This window comes from Xenia sp. Carnegie-2017, unplaced genomic scaffold (genome assembly GCF_021976095.1).
Source record: "Xenia sp. Carnegie-2017 unplaced genomic scaffold, XeniaSp_v1 HiC_scaffold_3, whole genome shotgun sequence".
NCBI classification, from domain to species: Eukaryota; Metazoa; Cnidaria; class Anthozoa; order Malacalcyonacea; family Xeniidae; genus Xenia; species Xenia sp. Carnegie-2017.
This window is the reverse complement of record NW_025813493.1, coordinates 6,493,507-6,516,892: the sequence shown is the minus strand read 5'-3', so window position 1 is coordinate 6,516,892 and position 23,386 is coordinate 6,493,507. Positions and strand designations below refer to the sequence as shown.

The following is a 23,386-nucleotide window of genomic DNA, read 5'->3' as shown; positions in this document are numbered from 1 at the left end:
TGGAGGAATGTGATAATCCTTATATTATCAATTTTGTGACGACTGTTTACATTCATTATCGCTTTTTGAACCTGTAGGCTGAAGCTTATGAACTCCATTAAATTTTTTTTTCCATATTTAAAAGATTATCTCTAAATTTACATTGCGGTATAATATTAAGTTTTGTAATGGCGTGCTGTCTATCTTAAAAATTTATTTCTAAATTTGTTTTTTATTGACCGTTATGGTTTAGCTAAAGACATGCCTAGAGAATAGTAGAAACGTATTTGTGAATAATTAAAAGACAGTTATTTTATAATAACGATAAAGATACCCATGTTGTAAACGAAGAGTCTATGTAAACAATTTACTGATTATTTTTTGCTTCTTTCAACAAGTTATGGTGCAGTGTTGCCTTAGGGCAATAAAGTCAAATTAATGAATGGAAAACCAATGGAATATCTCTTTATTTTCTCTTTTTATCAGTTTTCAACTCTGTTAGAATTCAGGGACCAAAAAAGTCTAGTGGCATAGGTCGTGTGGAAGTATTTTACAATGGAGAATGGGGAACAATTTGTGATGATGGCTGGGATTTAAATGATGCTAAAGTTGTTTGTCGACAACTTGGTTATAAGTTTGCTGTCAGTGCTTTACAAAGAGATTATGTTCCTGATGGCAGTGGGAAAATATGGTTAGATGAAGTTTATTGTTTTGGAAATGAAAATAATATTTTGAGTTGTTCACATAGAGGATGGGGATCACATGATTGTAAACATGATGAAGATGCTGGTGTAAATTGTTCAGGTTTGTGTGTGCATTATTTATCTTTTTATACAATGTTCAGGTTTGTATGTACATTATTTACCTTTTATACAAAGATAATAAACTGAATTGTTTGGGGGATCCTCAATGATGAGTTTAAACATTTAATATGGTTTTATAATACTGAAATAGATATTGACAAATGCCTAAAGAATAAACACAGCTTCCGACGTAAAATAACTAAATAAACATAACTTGTTCCACGAGGGAATAACTAAACATAATCTATTTTATGATTGCCCATAAAAAGATTAGATAATATCAGGCAAAAAGGGCAACCCATTGACCAAATTTTCCATTTAGGAGTAAGATAAACCTTATATTATCAGTTTTGTTACCATTCTTTACATTCATTATATCTTTTTGAAGCTGTAGGCTGTAGCTTATGAAGCTCCATTAATTTTTTTTGCATATTTAAAAGGAGCATCTCCAAATTTACCTTACGGTGTAACTTTATGTCTTATAATGGCGTGCTGTCTATCTTAAAAATTCAATTTTAAATTCGTTTTTTACTGACCGTTAAGGTTTAGCAAAAGCCATGCCTAGAGAGCACCAGAAACACATTCTAAATAATTAAGAAACAGTTATTTTGTAAATACGATAAAGATTCCACGTTGTAAACGAAGAGATTAAGTGAACAATTTGCTGTTTACTTTTTTTTTCTTTCAACAAGTTATGGGGCAATGTTGCCATATGGCAATAAAATCAAATGATTGAATTTAAAACTAATGGGGAATATTCGTAAGTTAAAGGGTTAAGAAGTTATTTATATTACATAAAGAATTGAGGACTTTACAAAATAAAAAAATTTTTAGACTCATTAAAGTCAAATAGTGTTTAATTGTCCAAAGTTTTTGATATTGTATTATGTAATTTTTTAACATTTTTTTGTTACTAACTTAAATCATTAATTTCGCCCAAGACGATTTTACAATGGCATTTAACATAACAGGATACTTTATATGTATACATGTAACTCAGAAATGCATTTCAAAAAAGCAAATACCATGGTGAATGTTGATAATAACAATGCAATAGCTCCTAAAAGAACTATTTTAACCAGAACACTAACCCAACAATTCAATGGAACCGTTATTTACAGCTAGAAAGAGACACTATGCATTTCGACAGACTACTCGTCAGGTGTCAATGTCTGCTAAATGAGAACATCCAAATCGTGCTATATTTGAAATGTTACAAAAGGTCAATGTCATCCCTATTTTTAGATATGACACTTAAAATAGAGACAGATTAAACACGTAATCCGTAATTCTAGCCATGATTAACTCAGCTCAACATGAGCTAGCCAAACAATTGTCAGTGGTACTTTCGCCCGTTTTGGAGAGATTTTCAACATACGCTTTAAAAGACTCTTTTAATTTTACTGATGAGCTTAAAGAACAAAATTTTTCAATGTATTTCAATATAACGATGTGTTCTTTTGATGTAACTAGTCTCTTCACTAATGTGCCCTTAGAAGAAACCATTGAAATTTGTGCTCAAAATCTTTATCACTCGGACATGACTTAGACTGACATGTCTGAGAATGCCTTTAGAGAACTAATGATGGCTGCCACAAAGGGTGTGGAGTTTAGTTTTGATGACACCATGTATAAACAAATTGACGGAGTGGCTATGGGTTCTCCACTTGGACCGGTTTTTGCGAATATTTCTGTTGGCTATCATGAATGCAAAATGCTTGCATCTTCAGATTTTCCGGATGTGCTGTGGTATAAGCGTTATGTGGATGAAACCTTTTCTTTGTTTCATAACGATAAAAATTGTGAACGTTTTGCATAGAGTCTGAAATGCATAGTGTCTCTTTCTAGCTGTAAATAACAATTCCTTTGAATTGTTGGGTTAATGTTCTGGTTAAAACAGTTCTTTTAAGAACTATTACATTGTTATTATCACCATTCACCATGGTAGCCGCTATTTTAAAATCCATCTTTAAGTTTGTCCCCACGACAAAGTCTCTGTTTCATTATGTAACTAAGATTATTTCAAAGTTGAGACTTCTATGTTTTGCAATATCTATTTATTTTCTTTTTTATCAGATTTCAACTCTGCTAGACTTCGGGGACCAAAAAGTTCTAGTGGCAGAGGTCGTGTGGAAATATTTTACAAAGGAGAATGGGGAACAATTTGTGATGATGGCTGGGATTTAAACGATGCTAAAGTTGTTTGTCGACAACTTGGTTATGACTATGCTGTCATGGCTTTCCAAGGAGGTTATGTTCCTTATGGCAGTGGAAGAATATGGTTAGACGAAGTTCGTTGTGTAGGAAATGAAAATAATATTTTGAATTGTTCACATAGTGGATGGGGCTCACAAAATTGTACACATGATGACGATGCTGGTGTAGAATGTTTAGGTTTGTATGTACATTATTTACCCTTTATACAAAGTTAATAAACTGAATTATTTGGGGGATCCTGAACAGGGGCGGATCTAGCACTTTTCAAACATCAGTCATAAAACGTCGGAGGCGCTCCGCACCTGAGGGGTCGGAGGCATTCTCAGAGCCTTAAAAATGCCATTTTCAGCGTTTTAGAGCATTACAAAATGTATTTTGTGGTCGTCGTTTTGCGTAAAAACAACACATTTTGCTTACGTTTTTTTCAAAAAAAGAATGAATTGAACAATACTTGAGTGTTTTGTCAATTATTTAGGCTCATTATTATGCCACATATTTAGGCTCATTATCATGCCAAATATATGGCTCATTAGTATGTCTAGGAACGTAAATATTATTTTACAAAAATGCTATTCAAAAACAGATATAGTCTTTAAAGATTTGTACCAACTTGTCAGGCATAGACCCCCCTAGAGACCCCCATTCAAACCTCTATGTAATGAGTTAAGAAATTTGGTGCTACAAGTGACAGTTCATAGATATAGAAAAGCTCAGACTTCAAACCATGCAAGTTTATTGTAACCCTTTACCTATCTCCACATCAGTGCCAGCAAATTCACCCTTTAAAGGTCACCTGAAATGCTTATATAACTTTGCTTCATATGAAAGCTTAGCTAATGATTAGCCTATTCGCCAAATTTGAAAGTCCAATGTTTTATATTTTATGAGATATGGTCTTCTGAATTCATGACATTGACGATTTCCGAAGACCGAATTCAAATAGCGCGAGCGAATTTGAATTACCCAAGCTGGGGCGAGTTTGATGTAATAGTTGCCATTGCATGTTTTTGCTCAGTGCAGCCAGTAGCAGTAAAAATAAAATTTCGCCAATTTTCTTTTTGTTGTTGCTGCTACTATTAATGCGTGTTTATCTCGATGTCTTCAACGGAGGAAGAAGTCGAATTTGACATCGAATATATTGCTATGGAGGTCCAGCCTTACATGTTTGAACCGCTAGCTAGTAGCAATAATGTTGAAACTGACGAAGATCTGTCTTCGTCGTCGTCAACGGACAGCTCATCTGACGAATATACTCACAGGATTGGAAAAACAAACTGGTGCGTTGCTTTTTCATGATTAACATTTCAGATCGCGTCATAAAATTTTTCTTTATTTTAATGGCAGGTGTGAGTGTGGACACTGTGTGGCGATGACAACCGGCCGGGAAGCATTTGTTGCCATGAGGAACCGAAGACAGACCCTAAAATTCATGGTGACCATTTATGCATCACAGAAGAACAAGAGTTTCACATGGTCTGCATCAACGAAACAGTCGTTAGAACAGCTATGGTTGTATTCGTTCACGATCACGGGGCAATACCAGACGCTCCAGAAACCGAGTCAGTTTCAGCTTTTTTGATATCTCCTCATATATCGACAATAATTTGCTTATGTTTGATTTTGTTTTGTTTCCCAGAACTTTGCGTTACACTGCCTATAGGCAATGGACAGCATGGATACATGGAAAGCTTGGCAAGAAATATCGACTTCCTATACCATCCTGTGCTGTTAAAGAAATAAGGAAAGCATTTCCTTCACCTTCTGGCATATATAAAGGCTTTGAATATGCACAGCATTTATAAATACCTGTGAGTGTTAGACTTCAGTTTAGTTAAGATTGAATCGTGAAGTATGTTGTTGCACTGCTGTTACTTTATCAACTTTTTCAACTCTACTAGTCAGTGGATCTGGTATTTTTTGTTGTCTTTCTGTTGCAATTGCTTGGTTTAAACTGGAATTAGCATGTCTGCACCTTATCACTTCCTCCATTAGTTGTTTCACATAGTCTGTAAAACAGGGGGAGAAGAATTAAACTGAGAAGTGCAAGAAATGTACCATCAGTAGAACAATTATTTGGCTTTTGAGTGCTAAAACTTGTCCTTACCATAAGTACTATCAATTTTAACACCTTTGATGACTCCACATGACTGTCTTGATTTGGGGTGAGACACTTTCCACATTAATTCCCCATTTTCTTTGTACGCCTTTGTTCTTTACTTCCATTTTCATTGAAATGGAGAGCAGCAATCAGTAATCTAAAAATTTAATTTTACTTTTAGTGTGCCACCTTGCAATCATTTTCAGTATGAAAACAACATTGTTTATTGTTTGTTTACCTAGCTTGCATTGCCTTGTAAAAGAAATGTGTATGCTTTGGTGCATATAGTATAACAACTCGATGAAAACCTTCAAGAGCTGATGTTTGTTTTTCATGGCTGAGCTTCCCAATATCTTTCATGAGATACCTGCTTTCAACAATCGATGCCAATTCAGTAAATGCTCTAGATCCTTGGAAAAAAGATAGAAAATTTTATGGTGCCCATTTATTTCATATGTTGACAAATAACACCACATTGTGGCATTGGCTGGCAATTGAAGTTTGTTGATAAAGAAAGTATCAATTACTGTAAATAACTATTATGTCTTATACCAGAGCATTTAGGATTAATTTGTACCTTTCTTCATCCATAAGCGAGGCTCAAGAGTACTATGCTCACATTTTGGAAATAATTCGCTATGACCATCATGAATGTTGCAAATGTGATTCAGCAATGATAGCCATTTAGCCTTAAGTAGTTTCTCATCACCACCACTACTTGCAGCACACCAGTAGACATGGTTAGATATTGACTGTGCCCAATCAAGTAGCAATCTACATCCACTCTTTTTACTGGCTGCCATTACCTTTTTTGATACCTGTAGAAAAAAACAGACACTGTACATTGGTTAAAAAATTGTAATGCAAAACATAGCAATAATTGATCAAAATATCATGAAATTAAATGCAATTAGAAAAATTCTAAAACCTCTTAATCACTTGGTAATTTATGATTATAAAGATACTCTTTGATCAAATCAGGAAGTACTTTATTTTAAGACCCATTGCTGTACTTTGAGCAGCTTTTGGTAGCCTTAATTTTACCTTTTGCCACATGCCAAACATCAAAATAGTGCTTCACTCCTGGCTGTTGGGTTTTCATGTATTTTTTAACTTGGCAATGCCTGTCTGTGATAAGATGACTCACTTGAAGATTGTGTGACTGAATAAGTTTAAAAGATCTTTTCAGTCCTTCCAATTCCATTGCCCCTGAATTTGCAACTTCATTTGACTGTAATAGATATATTAATGTAAATAAAATCATACAGTGTTTGGGATATGTATGTCTGCAAGTATGCATGTATGTTGGTGTATATCACATGATTTAGTTACACACATTGTATTCATGTTGTATAAGTACATATTACACATTTCCTAAAATGTGTTTGCATACAATACTGTTTTGAATACAATACTATAAACTAATGAATTGAGCTAGTTACCTGAACTAATTGTGTGTCTAGAATTTTATTGCTTTCTAAATCCATGCAGCTGTATGAGCAATATTTTGCACAATAGCCTGGTGAATCACATCGTCCATCACCCCCAATAACAACCTGCTTTCCCTGACGCTCTGTCATCATAATAGTCTGGTGCTTTTTCCAAACATTCAAAACACTTGGAATAAGATATCCACTTTGTATATAGTTGTAGCACCTTTCAGTAATGAACTGTACATTTGCTTGTTGAAAATATTGCAGGATTTTGGATGGGCTGTTACCACTAAATAGAATACTGGCAGATAGCAAGAGATTACCCAATGGCATCTGACTATGAGTAGGTTGACTATTCCAATTATTAAGAAAGCCACATGAGCATTTAGCGATGATGTTCACCATGCTTCCAATGCTTCTGGTTGATATCTTGCAGTGACCACCACAGTGTCGACACTGAGAGAACAACTTTCTTAGACAGCTGTCAAAAACTATATATTTTTTTTGAGTAACATCATTTTCCCTAACATGGAAAAATTACTTATTTTTTATATGAATGTTATCTTGCTCTGTAAAATACTTGAAATGAACTTATGTTTTGGGTTATCTTATTTCAAAATGATGCAGACTAACTTACTCGGCAATTGATGCTTCATCATCTGACGATTCAAATTCGCTGAAACTAAGATATTCATCTGCGGTACTGTTGTTTTCCGAAGTGCTTATTTCAGCATCTGATAGGAAATCATCATCATTGTCGTTTTCATCTACGGATAAACTACCTTCCGTTTGAGTGCTTCTTGCATTTGTCGTGATAATTTCGGTTTCTGTCCCTGTGCAACGGAATAACATAATTAAGGAAACACTTTTCAAAATGTTTATTTTCCGCTGAGTTCATGTAAAAAATTAACCTTGAGACGTCACTTGTGCATTCGTTTGAGTGCGTTTGCTTTTTGCTTCGACTGGGATTTTTATATCAGATTGACACTTTACATGTCTGCGTTTCTACATCATCAAGCAACAGTTTAGGCTTTTGCACAAAACAAAACTGCATTGCATTCCCTTACCACTTTGTCAGTTTGTGTTCCATTGTCACTTATGTTACATTTATCTCTTGAGTCCAGTTGTCCACTCAAAAAAAACGAACATGTTTTTGATGTATTTTCGTCCTCGTCAGGCTGCTCAATGTTTTCCACGGAGTTCTCAAGAGCTTCGTTTATTATCTGAATTGTATATGCGTTTTTTTAAAGTAATGCACTATAATTACATTAAAAACTGCTTGGCTACAAGACTTTACCTCTAATTTTCTGCGCTTTGCATACGCGTTTCTAGTTGCCTCCGGTTTCCGTTTATCACCAACTTTCGACCTCGAATAGTCGAAGATCGTTGGTATTGCGTCTTTTAACCTTAACCTGGTTGGTCGCCATCCTAAAGATTTCAGGACTCCGGGGTTTTGGACAAAACAGCAGGCTTCAAAGTGTGCCGAACAGAGCTTTGACCTTTTCGAAGGATTCCAATCTTTCCTTTTCACCTTATCGACCCATGCTTGGCGTAAAGGATTTTTAGCGGGGAAACTGAAAAACCTAACTTTTTCCGCCTTAGATTGGTTCTTAGAAGAACCGTTTTTGCAGTTAAATGCCACTCAGTAAACCATCTTAAAATAGCCGATCAAAATCAAACTTTATTTATGAATTCATATTTGCCGCTTTCTCGCGCGAAATGTCAATGGCAACTATTACGTCACGCCAAATACTTTCCGACGATAAACCGACGGAATATTTTTTACTTCTATTCAAAAAAACACAAATTCACACGTTGATATCTCTTAAAATAATCATGGGATTGTTTTCAAATTTTCTTTGAATAGTCTACGAAATATATACATTTTATATGTCAAATAAACAGAAATATGAATTTTGCATTTCAGGTGACCTTTAAGAAAAAACTCAAAATTTTTTTCTGCCAAAGACTAAGCAAAAATTATGAGAGTGAAAATTTGCAGTTAAGGACAGCTTAATGCCATAATGTTCATTAGGCATTTCACTTGACTATTATCTTCTGCAAGGTGTGCTATATAGCAATCACTAGTAGCATTGTATTATCAAATACAAACAGAATGTAACCAACATGTCTTTAATTATATAATTTCATGAATGTTAAAATTGGTTCATGTGTCATGCTTACTGGTTATGATAAATATCTTTTCATATGATCAAAGCTTGTTTAAATGTAAATCTGAAATAATATAGTTTAGAAATTATAATGATCATCAGAAAAATTACCTAGTGATCATGAAAAATACTTTGCTGTTTTGCCAAATTTCAAGGTTTATCTGCATATATAGGAAAATATTTTTACTTTATAGAAAATGCTTTTCATACACCAATAGCCCTTTGGAATTTATGGCAAACAATCTGGTATGAGCCGTAGATTAACACACCTTTACATCTCTACATGAGGTGTTCAGTTAGAAAAGGGGACAATATGTGACATGGGACAACATTTCATGTATGTGAAATACTCAGGTTTAATACCATTCCAGTCAAATTGTCAAAATAAAAAGCTTCATGGATCAGAAGACTCAAAATCACATGTTATAGTAAACAGCTTCTCATGTAATCAATGTTAGTTTTCTCAAATCTTAAAAAATATGTAGTATAACTGTCTAATGATTGAATGATCAATGATCATAAACTGAAAAGTCCCAAACATTTGTTTATGATAAAGTAATAACAGTATGGCGCCTTATGGCTACAGATTTTTTGGCCATTGAAATATATTTGCAGGAATGTAGGATTTCGCTGCCATATACGGTCACGATTCCCTAAGCACTAAAGAAATCCTAGCTAAAAGTCCTTCGGCAACAACAATTTTAGAAGCATCTATCTGCTTACCATACGCCATATTAACATAAATCGCATCACACACTCGCATAAATTGACTTTGATATATTACATTCATGCATACACTTCAGTTGTCCTTTACTTACGATTTTGGATGTAAATTTCTGATGATAAAACTCAAAACAATGTTGGCTTGCTTTTGAACATCAATGACTGAAATGTCGCTCGCGAGATCGTCTTTGCCAAGCATTTACAATTCATCCATAAATTTTTCGCCCTCTTGAAAAAATTCCCAGTTTGGTAAAGCAGCATTCATGTCAACATATGAATTTGTAAAGATTTCCATAAATTCCATCTGATTGTAGTTTAGTTTCTATCATGCTTTAGAAAATTATTATGAAACGATCAAACATTCAATTCAGACAGTGAGCTTGACTATGTTAGTTCAGTTGGCTATCAGTCGAAATAGGTCAAACCAATCACAGTAAGACAAAATTCAAATGAACCAATTGTAAGATAGCAATTGGACTCCTTATAGGTCCGGCCACCCTATTATCGGTCGAGATTATTCCAGACTGTCCACTGATCTGGCCATTGACCAATAAAATAGCGTTTCTGGCGTTCTTAGACTTCTTTATATGTCGAACCAGTCAAGCCACCCCGCTTATCAGTCGGTTATTCCAGGTCAATTAAAATTCAACTGATCTGGTTACCAAGGAGATATTCATTGGATTAGTCATTAGTTTTCAATAATAAATAAAGCTGGATTTTTATCACGAAGTAAATGCGATAATAAAGTAAGAATAATTAATGAATTTTTAACTAATATGAATAGGTAATTTTTGAGTTTCAAACATCAGTCGCGCGACGGATTTGACATACTCTAGATCCGCCCCTGGTTTGTATGTATATTATTTACTTTTTTATACAAAGATAATAAACTGAATTATTTGGGGGATACTCAATGATGAATTTAAACATTTACTATGGTTATATAATACTGAAATAGATATTGACAAATGCCTATTTTTAGAGATGACACTTAAACAAGAGACAGATTAAACACGTAATCCGTAAATCTAGCCATGATTAATTCAGCTCAACATGAGCTAGCCAAACAGCTGTCAGTGGTAGTTACGCACGTTTTGGAGAGGTTTTCAACATACACTTTAAAAGACTCTTTTACTTTTACTGATGAGCTTAAACAACAAAATTTTTCAATGTATTCTAATCTAACGATGTGTTCTTTTGATGTAACTAGTGTCTTCACTAATGGGCCCTTAGAAGAAACCATTGAAATTTGTTCTCAAAATCTTTTTCACTCGGACATGACTTTACCTGACATGTCTGAGAATACCTTTAGAGAACTAATGATGGCTGCCACAAAGGGTGTGGAGTTTAGTTTTGATGACACCATGTATAAACAAATTGACGGGGTGGCTATGAGTTCTCCACATGGACCGGTTCTTGCGAATATTTCTGTTGGCTATCATAAATGCAAAATGCTTGCATCTTCAGATCGTCCGGATGTGCTGTGGCATAAGCGTTATAAGGATGACACCTTTTCTTTGTTTCATAAGGATATAAATCGTGAACTTTTTCTTAATAAACTTTGCTCTCTTCACCCTGCACTAAAATACACCTCTGAACTAGAGTCAAACAATCAATTAGCTTTTTTAGTCGTTCTTGTACACAAACGCAATGATCAGTTCTTAACAAGCATTCATCGCAAAGCAACTTTCACTGGTCTGTACACGCTTTAACTCTTTCTCTTCGCATAGAGAAAGATTTCTTTAGTGAAGTTTTGATAAAGCGATTGCATAGAATGTTCTCAAAGAGTTTATTTATAGTGATCTTATCTCACTGAAGAGTATTTTTGTGTTGAATGGATATCAGGAAATTTTGCTAGACAAACTTTTCTTATCCAATAACAATGAACGGAATAAACTTTTTGGAACGGCCAAGTGCCCTGTTTTCCTTAAAATTCCCTGGATGGGTAAGGCCTCTAATGACATCGAGAAGGAAACTAAAAATATCACTGAGAGTTTGTTTTTTGCATGTAATGTGGTCTTTATATTCTTAAAAAGAACAATTCTTCCACCCACTCCCAAAGAGTTTCTCGCTGCTCAAATTTCAAGCAATGTAGTCTACGAGTTTAAATGTGAATGTGATTGTGGATTTTTATATAGGACTTCTTAAAGGTTGAGTGAAAGAATAAAACAGCATGTACCAGCTTCTGTCAGGAATGTAACTGTTCCTTTACGACAACTACCAAAACGTGGGTGTAAAAATGAAATTACGATTCTATGAGATTCAGCTATTGGAAAACATCTTTTAAGCAACACTCGCTGTGCCAATGCTTATTTTGATGAAAACTTTAAAATTATTTAAAAATGTCGCTCGTTATTCCAGCTACGCGTCATGGAGTCGGTATTAATTAAATTGACTAATCCTGTCCTTTGCCGACAAAAGCATTACGTGTTTAATCTGTCTCTGTTTTAAGTGTCATTTCTAAAAATAGGGATGACATTGTCCTTTGTAACATTATAAATAGAGCATGATTTGGAGGTTCTCATTTAGCAGACGTTGACACCTGACGAGTAGTCTGCCCAAATACATAATGTCTCTTTCTAGCTGTGAATAACGGTTCCTTTGAATTGTTGGGTTAATTTTCTGGTTAAAACAGTTCTTTTAAGAACTATTACATTGTTATTATCACCATTCACCATGGTATTCGCTATTTTGAAATCCATCTTTAAGTTTGTATCCACGAAAAGTCTCTGTTTAATTATGTAACTTAGAATATTTCGAGTTGAGACTTCTGTGTTTTGCAATATCTATTTATTTTCTTTTTTATCAGTTTTCAACTCTGTTAGACTTCGGGGACCAAAAAAGTCTATTGGCAGAGGTCGTGTGGAAATATTTTACAAAGGAGAATGGGGAACAATTTGTGATGATGGCTGGGATTTAAACGATGCTAAAGTTGTTTGTCGACAAGTTGGTTATGACTATGCTGTCAGGGCTTTCCAAGGAGGTTATGTTCCTTACGGCAGTGGAAGAATATGGTTAGACGATCTTCATTGTGTAGGAAATGAAAATAGTATTTCGAGTTGTTCACATAGTGGATGGGGCTCACAAAATTGTACACATGAAGAAGATACTGGTGTACAATGTTCAGGTTTGTATGTACATTATTTACCTTTTATACAAAGATAATAAACTGAATTATCTGGGGGATCCTCAATGATTAATTTAAACATTTAATATGATTTTATAATACTGAAACAGATATTGACAAATGCCTGAAGGATAAACACAGCTTCGGACGTAAATTAACTAAATAAACACAACTTGTTCCACTAGGACATAATTGAAAATAACCTATTTTATGACTGCCCATAAAAAGATTAGATAGTACCAGAGAAAAAGGCTGCCCATTGATCATATTTTCCGTGGAGGAATGTGATAATCCTTATATTATCAGTTTTGTTACGATTGTTTACATTCATTATTGCTTTTTGAAGCTGTAGGCTGTAGCTTATGAACTCCATTAAATTTTTTTTGCATATTTAAAAGATTATCTTTAAATTTACATTGCGGTGTAACATTAAGTCTTGTAATGGCGTGCTGTTTATCTCTAAAATTCATTTCTAAATTCGTTTTTTATTGACCGTTATGGTTTAGCAAAAAGCCATGCCTAGGGAATATTAGAAACGTATTTGTGAATAATTAAAAGACAGTTATTTTATAATAACGATAAAGATTCCCATGTTGTAAACGAAGAGTCTATGTAAACAATTTACTGAATATTTTTTGCTTGTTTCAACAAGTTATGGTGCAGTGTTGCCTTATGGCAATAAAGTCAAATTAATGAATGGAAAACCAATGGGAAAATTCAGAAAATAAAGGGTTAAGAAGTTATTTATATTACATAAAGAAATAAAGACTGGTCTAAATAAGAAGTTTTTTAGACTCATGAAAGTAAAATAGTATCTAATTGTCCAAAGTTTTTTATATTGTACTTCTTTAATATTTTTTATCAATTTTTATCACTAATTTAAATCATTAAATTTGCCCAAGATGATTAAACAGAGGCATCTAACGTTACAGCATACTTTATATGTATACATGTAACTTAGAATATTTCGGAGTTGAGACTTCTGTGTTTTGCAATATCTCTGTATTTTCTCTTTTTATCAGTTTTCAACTCTGTTAGACTTCGGGGACCAAAAAAGTCTAGTGGCAGAGGTCGTGTGGAAGTATTTTACAATGGAGAATGGGGAACAATTTGTGATGATGGCTGGGATTTAAATGATGCTAAAGTTGTTTGTCGACAACTTGGTTATAAGTTTGCTGTCAGTGCTTTCCAAGGAGATTATGTTCCTGATGGCAGTGGGGAAATATGGTTAGATGAAGTTTATTGTTTTGGAAACGAAAATAATATTTCGAGTTGTTCACATAGAGGATGGGGATCACATGATTGTAAACATGATGAAGATGCTGGTGTAAATTGTTCAGGTTTGTATGTGCATTATTTATCATTTTATACAAAGATAATAAACTGAATTGTTTGGGGGATCCTCAATGATGAATTTAAACATTTAATATGGTTTTATAATACTGAAATAGATATTGACAAATGCCTGAAGAATAAACACAGCTTCCGTCGTAAAATAACTAAATAAACACAACTTTTTTCACGAGGGAATAACTAAACATAACCTATTTTATGATTGCCCATAAAAAGATTAGATAATACCAAAGAAAAAGGGCAGCCCATTGACCAAATTTTCCATTTAGGAGTAAGATAAACCTTATATTATCAGTTTTGTTACCATTCTTTACATTCATTACAACTTTTTGAAGCTGTAGGCTGTAGCTTATGAAAATCCATTAATTTTTTTTGCATATTTAAAAGAAGCATCTCCAAATTTACTCTATGGTGTAACTTTATGTCTTATAATGGCGTGCTGTCTATCTTAAAAACTCATTTTTAAATTCGTTTTTTACTGACCGTTAAGGTTTAGCAAAAGCCATGCCTAGAGAGCAACAGAAACGTATTCTAAATAACTAAAAGACAGTTATTTTGTAAATACGATAAAGATTCCACGTTGTAAACGAAGAGATTATGTGAACAATTTACTGTTTACTTTTTTTTTTTCAACAAGTTATGATTTGCCAATAATAAAAATTTTATTTAATTACATTAAGGAGACTTTACAAAATAAATTTAAATTGTCCAAAGTTTTTGATATTGTACTTATGTAATTTTTTAAGATTTTTTTGTTACTAATTTAAATCATTAATTTCGCCCAAGACGATTTTACAATGGCATCTAACAACACAGGATACTTTATATGTATACATGTAACTTAGAAATGGATTTCAAAAATCAAATACCATGGTGAATGTTGATAATAACAATGTAATAGCTCCTAAAAGAACTATTTTAACCAGAACACTAACCCAACAATTCAATGGAACCGTTATTTACAGCTAGAAAGAGACACTATGCATTTCGACAGACTACTCGTCAGGTGTCAATGTCTGCTAAATGAGAACATCCAAATCATGCTATATTTGAAATGTTACAAAGGTCAATGTCATCCCTATTTTTAGAGATGACACTTAAAATAGAGACAGATTAAACACGTAATCCGTAATTCTAGCCATGATTAACTCAGCTCAACATGAGCTAGCCAAACAACTGTCAGTGGTACTTTCGCCCGTTTTGGAGAGATTTTCAACATACGCTTTAAAAGACTCTTTTACTTTTACTGATGAGCTTAAACAACAAAATTTTTCAATGTATTTTAATCTAACGATGTGTTCTTTTGATGTAACTAGTCTCTTCACTAATGTGCCCTTAGAAGAAACCATTGAAATTTGTGCTCAAAATCTTTTCTCTCGGACATGACTTAGCCTGACATGTCTGAGAATGCCTTTAGAGAACTAATGATGGCTGCCACAAAGGGTATGGAGTTTAGTTTTGATGACACCATGTATAAACAAATTGACGGAGTGGCTATGGGTTCTCCACTTGGACCGGTTTTTGCGAATATTTCTGTTGGCTATCATGAATGCAAAATGCTTGCATCTTTAGATTGTCCGGATGTGCTGTGGTATAAGCGTTATGTGGATGAAACCTTTTCTTTGTTTCATAACGATAAAAATTGTGAACGTTTTGCATAGTGTCTGAAATGCATAGTGTCTCTTTCTAGCTGTAAATAACAATTCTTTTGAATTGTTGGGTTAATGTTCTGGTTAAAACAGTTCTTTCAAGAACTATTACATTGTTATTATCACCATTCACCATTGTAGTCGCTATTTTAAAATCCATCTTTAAGTTTGTCACCATGACAAAGTCTCTGTTTCATTATGTAACTAAGAATATTTCGGAGTTGAGACTTCTGTGTTTTGCAATATCTATTTATTTTCTTTTTTTATCAGATTTCAACTCTGTTAGACTTCGGGGACCAAAAAGTTCTAGTGGCAGAGGTCGTGTGGAAATATTTTACAAAGGAGAATGGGGAACAATTTGTGATGATGGCTGGGATTTAAACGATGCTAAAGTTGTTTGTCGACAACTTGGTTATGACTATGCTCTCAGGGCTTTCCAAGGAGGTTATGTTCCTTACGGCAGTGGAAGAATATGGTTAGACGAAGTTCGTTGTGTAGGAAATGAAAATAATATTTTGAATTGTTCACATAGTGGATGGGGCTCACAAAATTGTACACATGATGAAGATGCTGGTGTAGAATGTTTAGGTTTGTATGTACATTATTTACCTTTTATACAAAGATAATAAACTGAATTATTTGGGGGATCCTCAATGATGAATTTAGACATTTAATATGATTTTATAATACTGAAACAGATATTGAGAAATGCCTGAAGGATAAACACAGCTTCGGACGTAAATTAACTAAATAAACACAACTTGTTCCACTAGCACATAATTGAAAATAACCTATTTTATGACATCCCATAAAAGATTAGATAATACCAAGAAAAAGGCAGCCCATTGACCATATTTTCCGTGGAGGAATGTGATAATCCTTATATTATCAATTTTGTTACGATTGTTTACATTCATTATAGCTTTTGAAGCTGTAGGCTGTAGCTTATGAGGCTCCATTAAATTTTTTTGTATATTTAAAAGATTATCTCTAAATTTACATTGCGGTGTAACATTAAGTCTTGTAATGGCGTGCTGTCTATCTTAAAAATTCATTTCTAAATTTTTTTTATTGACCGTTAAGGTTTTCAAAAGCCATGCCTAGAGAGCATTAGAAATGTATTTCTGAATAATTAAAAGACAGTTATTTAAAAATACGATAAAAATTCCCATGTTGTAAACAAAGAGCCTATGTGAACAATTTATTGTTTATTTTTGCTTGTTTCAACAAGTTATGGGGCAGTGTTGCCATATGGCAATAAAATCAAATGATTGAATGGAAAACCAATGGGGAAAATTCGCAAGTTAAAGGATTAAGAAATTATTTATATTACATTAAGAAATGAGGACTGGCCTTAATAAAAAATTTTTTTGACTCATGAAAATCAAATAGTGTCTAGTTGTCAAAAACTTTTAGATATTGTACTTATGTAAGCTTTTTTAACAATTTTTTCTTACTAATTTAATTCATTAATTTCACCCAAGAATATTTTAAAATGGCATCTAACATAACAGGATACTTTATATATATATATATATATATGTAACTTAGAATATTTCGGAGTTAAGACTTCTGTGTTTTGCAATATCTATTTATTTTCTTTTTTTATTAGATTTCAACTCTGTTAGACTTCGGGGACCAAAAAGTTCTGGTGGCAGAGGTCGTGTGGAAGTATTTTTCAATGGAGAATGGGGAACAATTTGTGATGATGGCTGGGATTTAAACGATGCTAAAGTTGTCTGTCGACAACTTGGTTATGACAATGCTCTCAGGGCTTTACATGGAGGTGATGTTTCTTATGGCAGTGGAAGAATATGGTTAGATGATGTTCATTGTGTAGGAGATGAAAATAGTTTTTCAAGTTGTTCACATAGTGGATGGGGAGCAATTAATTGTAGACATAATGAAGATGCTGGTGTACATTGTTCAGGTTTGTATGTACATAATTGGAAAATAAATCTACACAGATTCACCCCCCTATTTACGTAACTCTTTTGCCGGTCACGCTCTACTGCTGAGCATGTTAGGTCACAAAACATGAAAATTCGCACTTATATTAATATTCTTCCCCACCCCCAATCAATGTTCTAGTTTTGGACCTAGGCGTAGCCAACCTGCTTGTTTTTAGTCTTGTTTTGTTGGTCTTTCTGATTTGATTTACTCTCCGAATACCGCCGCGACGCATATCAAGATATTCATAACAATGACGACATGCTTGGATAAAATATGATTTATTTCACTTCTTGTAAAAAATTTTTTCAAAGGCTTTATTGCGAGTTAGCCTTCTAGCTTATTTGGTATGGATGATACTCTTTAATTTCACATAATTTTATTAGTCGATGCATTTTCGTTTGCAAAGTTAATCCAGCATCTTGAATTAACAAACTCAAAATTTCTGACTCCTGCAACGACAGTATATGATAAATAATATGCCCTGGTTGTGTGAATTTTTCTAAAGGTAATCTCATTGCTTTCAATGTCTAAGTTGTTTTTGGTAGGTTTTTAGTGATGAAAATAATTCAAAATAGCATTAGCAAAAAATAGCATTCTTTTGCATTAGAATTGACTTAAGGTTGTTTAAAATGAATATTTTATGTGACACCAACATAAAAATGGCATTCACGTAACTAGAATTCAATTTATAAAAAAAGACAGTTTAACGTTGTTCTACTTTGTCAATAGCTGCGTTTTCATTAGTCTGTGCAAAACATAACTGAGTTCAAGCAATCAAATTAATCAAATTGCAAATCGATCATAAGTGCATTTTAGGGGTCAAGTAAAAACGTCGGTTTTCAATTTGTCTGTTTCGCTTTATTGTTGCTTTATAAAAGAAATAAATGATTTTTTCGTGTTTGCACTGGCTTATGCACAGGGGCGAAACTAGCACCTTTTTAATGTGTGTGTGTGAGGGGGCTGGTAATGAAATTGCGCTGCAAGGACCCAGGATGCCCTGCAGATCATATGGAACAGTACTTTTCAATAATAAAATATTGGGTTGATTGAACAGATTTTGCTATATATTTTGTAATACATGTTGTATTCTTGTGGTAGAACGCACTTTAGCGTATTATTAAATCTTTAATGGCATTTTTCGCATCTTTGCAGTTGCCCAATTTTTTAGAATAACATTTAAGTCAACGTTGTCCTTAAGATCTTTTTCACATTGTTGCTTTATAAAAGAAATAAATGATTTTTTGTGTTTGCACAGGCTTATGCGAACCTTAGAGACGTTTGTGAGAGCTTTCAAGTTTTCGATCAGCTCTCAAGTTCTAGCTGCCAAAGGTCTCCTCGGGCTCGCATAAGCCTGTGCAAACACATTAAACAACTTTTATTTCTTAAGTAAACGCCACGTCATAGTTTATAATATTCTTAGTTGTTGGTTTAAAATATGTCTTCTGTCATTTGAGTTAACACATATGGTCAAAAGATTATGTGTAGTGCAAAAGTGCAATTGCCATTTTCAAGTACCTAGCTATTAAAGGTTAACATAAATAGTGAATGATATGTTTCCGTGAATTAGTTTCTTTCTTGAGTTACTTTGTAATTAGTTAATTCATGGATGCCCTTTTAATCACAAAATTTAGCACTGTCATTTTTTTGTAATGTTGCAAAGTTTGTTTAATTGTTAGTTCTAAAGTCTTAAATTCTAAAATTTTTCTCTAACCACCACTTTTGAACACTCATTTCATTAAATTCTAAAATATTCTCCATATGCATCACAAATTCTCATGGCAACCCAGCCTACCTCAGCAAGTAGAACCGGCGTATTTGGAGAGGGTTACAGGTTATCAAAAAGGGGTGAGCTTTAGTGACACTTGTCAGAAATGCACAAGAAAATGAATTAAATAGCTAATTAATAGAGCATAGTTTAGAAAAACTGTCCAAAGTAAAACGCACACAGAATAACATTCTATAGAAATTGGTTTGCTAATATTATTTTGCAATTTCTTTGAAAATTTCTGACAATGCCCAAATTTCATTTGAAATGACATAAAAATTTGTTTTAAATGCAAAGGTGCGAGAAAATCAAAGATTCAAAAATTTCTTGTTGTCAAGGGCGTGAACCAAAAATGTCTAAGATTTTGATAGGTAATGCGACACAGTACATATTTTAATTATAGAAATCAAAATGCAGTCGTATAAAGTACTTAGAATCACCAAAAGTTTTGGCTATTCTGCTCGCGTCGTAGCTACTTTTAAGAGCTACTTCGAAGAGCATAAATATTTCCATAAAGTACTGTCAATAAATGCAAACATTTTGTGTTGAGGAATTTTTGGACACAAGTCGTAGTCTCCTCCGATTGCAGTAGAACACGTGTAAGGGATCCTTATTGTTGCAGACGATTAGAATGTTTTTTAATATGTTTTTATAAATGCTCTATAACAAATGTTTTACTATCAAAACCCATAAAAGAGATCCCTGCAAAAATAGACAAAAGACCGAAGCGAAGCTTTAACTAGTATATCTGAGAAGGTACATGGCTAAATTTGTTTTGGCGAATGAAGCAGGTTGAAGTTCTAAAGTTTATCGTAAGATTTTTCATCTCAGTCATTCATTCAGTCAAGTTCATCATTCATTTATAAAATTGAATCGAAAGCGTTGTAAATTGTTGAACGAGTAGGCAGAATGTTACATGTTTGTGAATGTCGATCGTCCAGGTTGGTATATTTCAGAGAAGGACCGTTTTTATTGTTGTTGACTGACGTTTCGACCACCTTAGCGGTAGTCGTCTTCAGAGTCACATTGAAGGCATCCAAATTTAGTCTCAACATCAAGTTGTAGACCTTGTGAAAATATTTTCTCCGTAGACGGACCTCCCAGCCGGTAAATACATGTTATACAGGGCGGATCCATGGGGTATCCAATGTGGCACTGGACACAGTCAGAATTCGACAAAAATCTTGAAATTCAGACATAAAACATAAATTTTCTTAGCTTATTAAGTTTATTGAGTCTATTTTAACCAAAAATACTAAAAAAACACATGAAATGCACTTGTTGACGTACTCAAAATTTGCATTTAAGCGACAAATTTTATAAATCCTCGTATTATTCCGCCGTTTAGATTTTTCTAATGTAATCCGATTATCCTACAAAACGATAACTCGATTGCTGTTCGAATTCCAGTTTTGCTGTTACGATTAAAAGGCGACCGCAAATCTTACCTTTTGACACGGTCAGTGATCGCTTTCTTGCGCAATTTCGGCATTTTTGACCACAGTGACATAATTCCAAATAATGTCCAACCAATTAAAACTCACAATTTTGATCACCTGATTGTGGCAGATCACAGTTGGCCACGGTTGCGCAATATTTATTGCGCAATTTCATAGTAATTCGACTGAATTAAAAATTACTTAATCCTAATATCGACTTACGCGTGCCGTGCGTGTTGTCAGTTTATATTCGGACAATATTCTCGACAATTCCGCTTAAAAACATGGATTCCATTGCTTTATCGAAAGTCATCGAGCTTTTTGGGAATTATAACTCGAAGGATATCACTAGTGAATTAATATTGCTTTGAGAACAATGCGAAAAGCTATTCCTGAGGGACAAAATCGTGTAGGTGATTGTAAACAAATTACAGTGCAGCTGTGCGAATTTTGAAAAGTACAGTTTCCTAAGATTTAATTATTTGATGTTAAAATATTTATGAGTCTTCTACTGTTTTAGGCTAGGATACATGATGATAGTATATTCATAACTCAAGCTAACTATATTATGCATTTTTTGGTTTGGCAAAAAAATGAATAATGCATGATGAATTGATTAATTGTGGTTTTACAGTGTTTTCAAACTATCATATACCTAAGAAACCTAACCCTTAACCTTACAAAGAAAATTGTCCACCAATAAAGTAACATTATTTACGATTATAGATGTTATGAAGTACGTGTTATTAATTGGTGTTTGTGTTAGTTTATAAATATGGTTTCACTATGTTTTCATGTGACATCAAAGTGCTATGATAGACTACCTATATACAGTGTGCAAATAAGTTGAGAAAAAACGATGCGCAATTTTTTAATAAAAGTGTTTTTAGAGACATAATCAAATCGATGTTACGTTAATTATTATATAGCGCTAATTGCTAAATTAGTATTTTTAAACGTGAACAAATTCATATGATTTACGACAGTATTTTCGTTACAACCGCTGGTCAAGTTAATAATGTATTAGAGAAATTTTTGCGCATGTTATTCTCTCCTCTTTTTGTCAAACTTTACAGCGCAATAAATTCACCAAGTGGCCATCATCCCAGTACTCAAACGAGTCAGCATTTGATGTTCCCATCCATTTTTTTTACTATATTAACTTTTCTGGTAGCTACAACCTTTAGACAAAAACGGCAAGAAAGACAAAAGTTAAAAGAGAATAACCAAATTTACTTTCGCTTTCTGATTATAAACAGTAACATCCTTGATGTTTGCTTACGACAAAAAACATCATATTTATGTCATATTATAAACAAGATGTAGAAGCAAAAATTATGGCTGATCAATGTTGCTAGTTTGGCTTAATAATTTGAGCCAAATTTGGCTTAATATTTTTAGCCAAATTTGCTTCATTTTCTCATGTTAGGCTTATTTAAAATCAGAACTCCCTTTTGTTATTTTTCAAATTTGGCTTAATTAAGTTTTTCTTATCTTCCTTTAAGAATCAATATCAACATATTTCCCGATTTTACTGAAAATACTCAAATGCCAATTGCCAAAAACAGTACGTAACAGGTTTACAAAACAACGCAAATGCAAAATTGACATTAATAATTTATTACACTCCTATTTTCATAAGCACATAAGCACCATGTATGTTGAATGCTGGCAGACTTAACAGTCTCAAAGTGACAACGTCTTTAAAATTTGATGACATTGTGTCAACATGGATTTTAATGTCGTGCAGCGCACTAGTTTATAAAGTAAAGATCAGTAAAGATTAAGCTTGAAAACTTTTTTCAACTTATTTGGTAGTAATCAATAAAAGTTTTTGCATATCGTTTGAAAAAGTGATGTGCAAATGTTTTCATTTGCTAAAACGATGTGCAAATTGCACATTGCACACATTAATTCGCACACTGCCTATATAGTTTCGATACTCGACTGTGCAGGAAATCTACCAACTTATTTACACTATTTGGATTTTCATACAAACATCATCAACCAGCTCCACTGAAAACACCTTATTCATGACCTTTACTCTGATTTATCAAAATATGTGTTTATAATATACACCGAGTACTCTTATCATTTTATGTAGCTTGAAAGTAAATGTAGATTTGGTATTTATCACTTTCTTTCTTTGAATATTGCAAATACTTGTTTATGTTTAGTACACCGCCTGAAGAGAACTGTGTGTATCTATGTTGCCTTACCAGCATTGAATTTTTAGAATGCTGAATATTATGCAACCATCCATTAACTCATAAAAACATAAGGATGAGGATTTACATGTTTTCAAAATGCATTTGCTTTGTGTTTGTCTGATACTTCCCTTTCAGTTTGTGAATAGCACAGCCATATTGCAGCAGCTGTGGAAAAAGCTAAAATAATGCACACAGTTTTATGTATTCATCAATCATGTGTATGTTCTCATTGTTATCTGTTACATTCTGCATTATTGAATCATACTACCCAATTGGAAATGATTCTTTACCACTGACTTGGTATTCTCTTTGAACATTGCTTGTATTATCATGCCCCATGCATAGTACTTCTTGCACACAGGAAGAAAGATGATGCATTAAGTTTTGTGGTGCATTGTGTTGTTCTTTTAATTTTCATTGCAAAAAATGGCGTGCTTCATATTTCTTTTGCTACCAAGGAACAATA

The 23,386-nt window shown here is 33.5% G+C and overlaps 1 protein-coding gene and 1 long non-coding RNA gene across 2 annotated transcripts; both read left to right on the top strand.

Moving 5' to 3' along the window:
- The first annotated feature begins 2,337 nt into the window (after positions 1-2,337).
- On the top strand, positions 2,338-18,778 carry LOC124454134 (deleted in malignant brain tumors 1 protein-like). Its single transcript, XM_047004942.1, has 6 exons — positions 2,338-2,539; positions 2,859-3,176; positions 13,574-13,891; positions 15,824-16,141; positions 17,166-17,417; positions 18,762-18,778. The coding sequence occupies exons 1-6, from the start codon at positions 2,338-2,340 to the stop codon at positions 18,776-18,778; spliced, it is 1,425 nt and encodes a 474-aa protein (XP_046860898.1).
- On the top strand, positions 4,391-6,548 carry LOC124454522. Its single transcript, XR_006951484.1, has 3 exons — positions 4,391-4,558; positions 4,636-4,807; positions 5,340-6,548. It is a non-coding gene; the product is annotated as an uncharacterized LOC124454522 (long non-coding RNA).
- Positions 18,779-23,386: the final 4,608 nt, after the last annotated feature.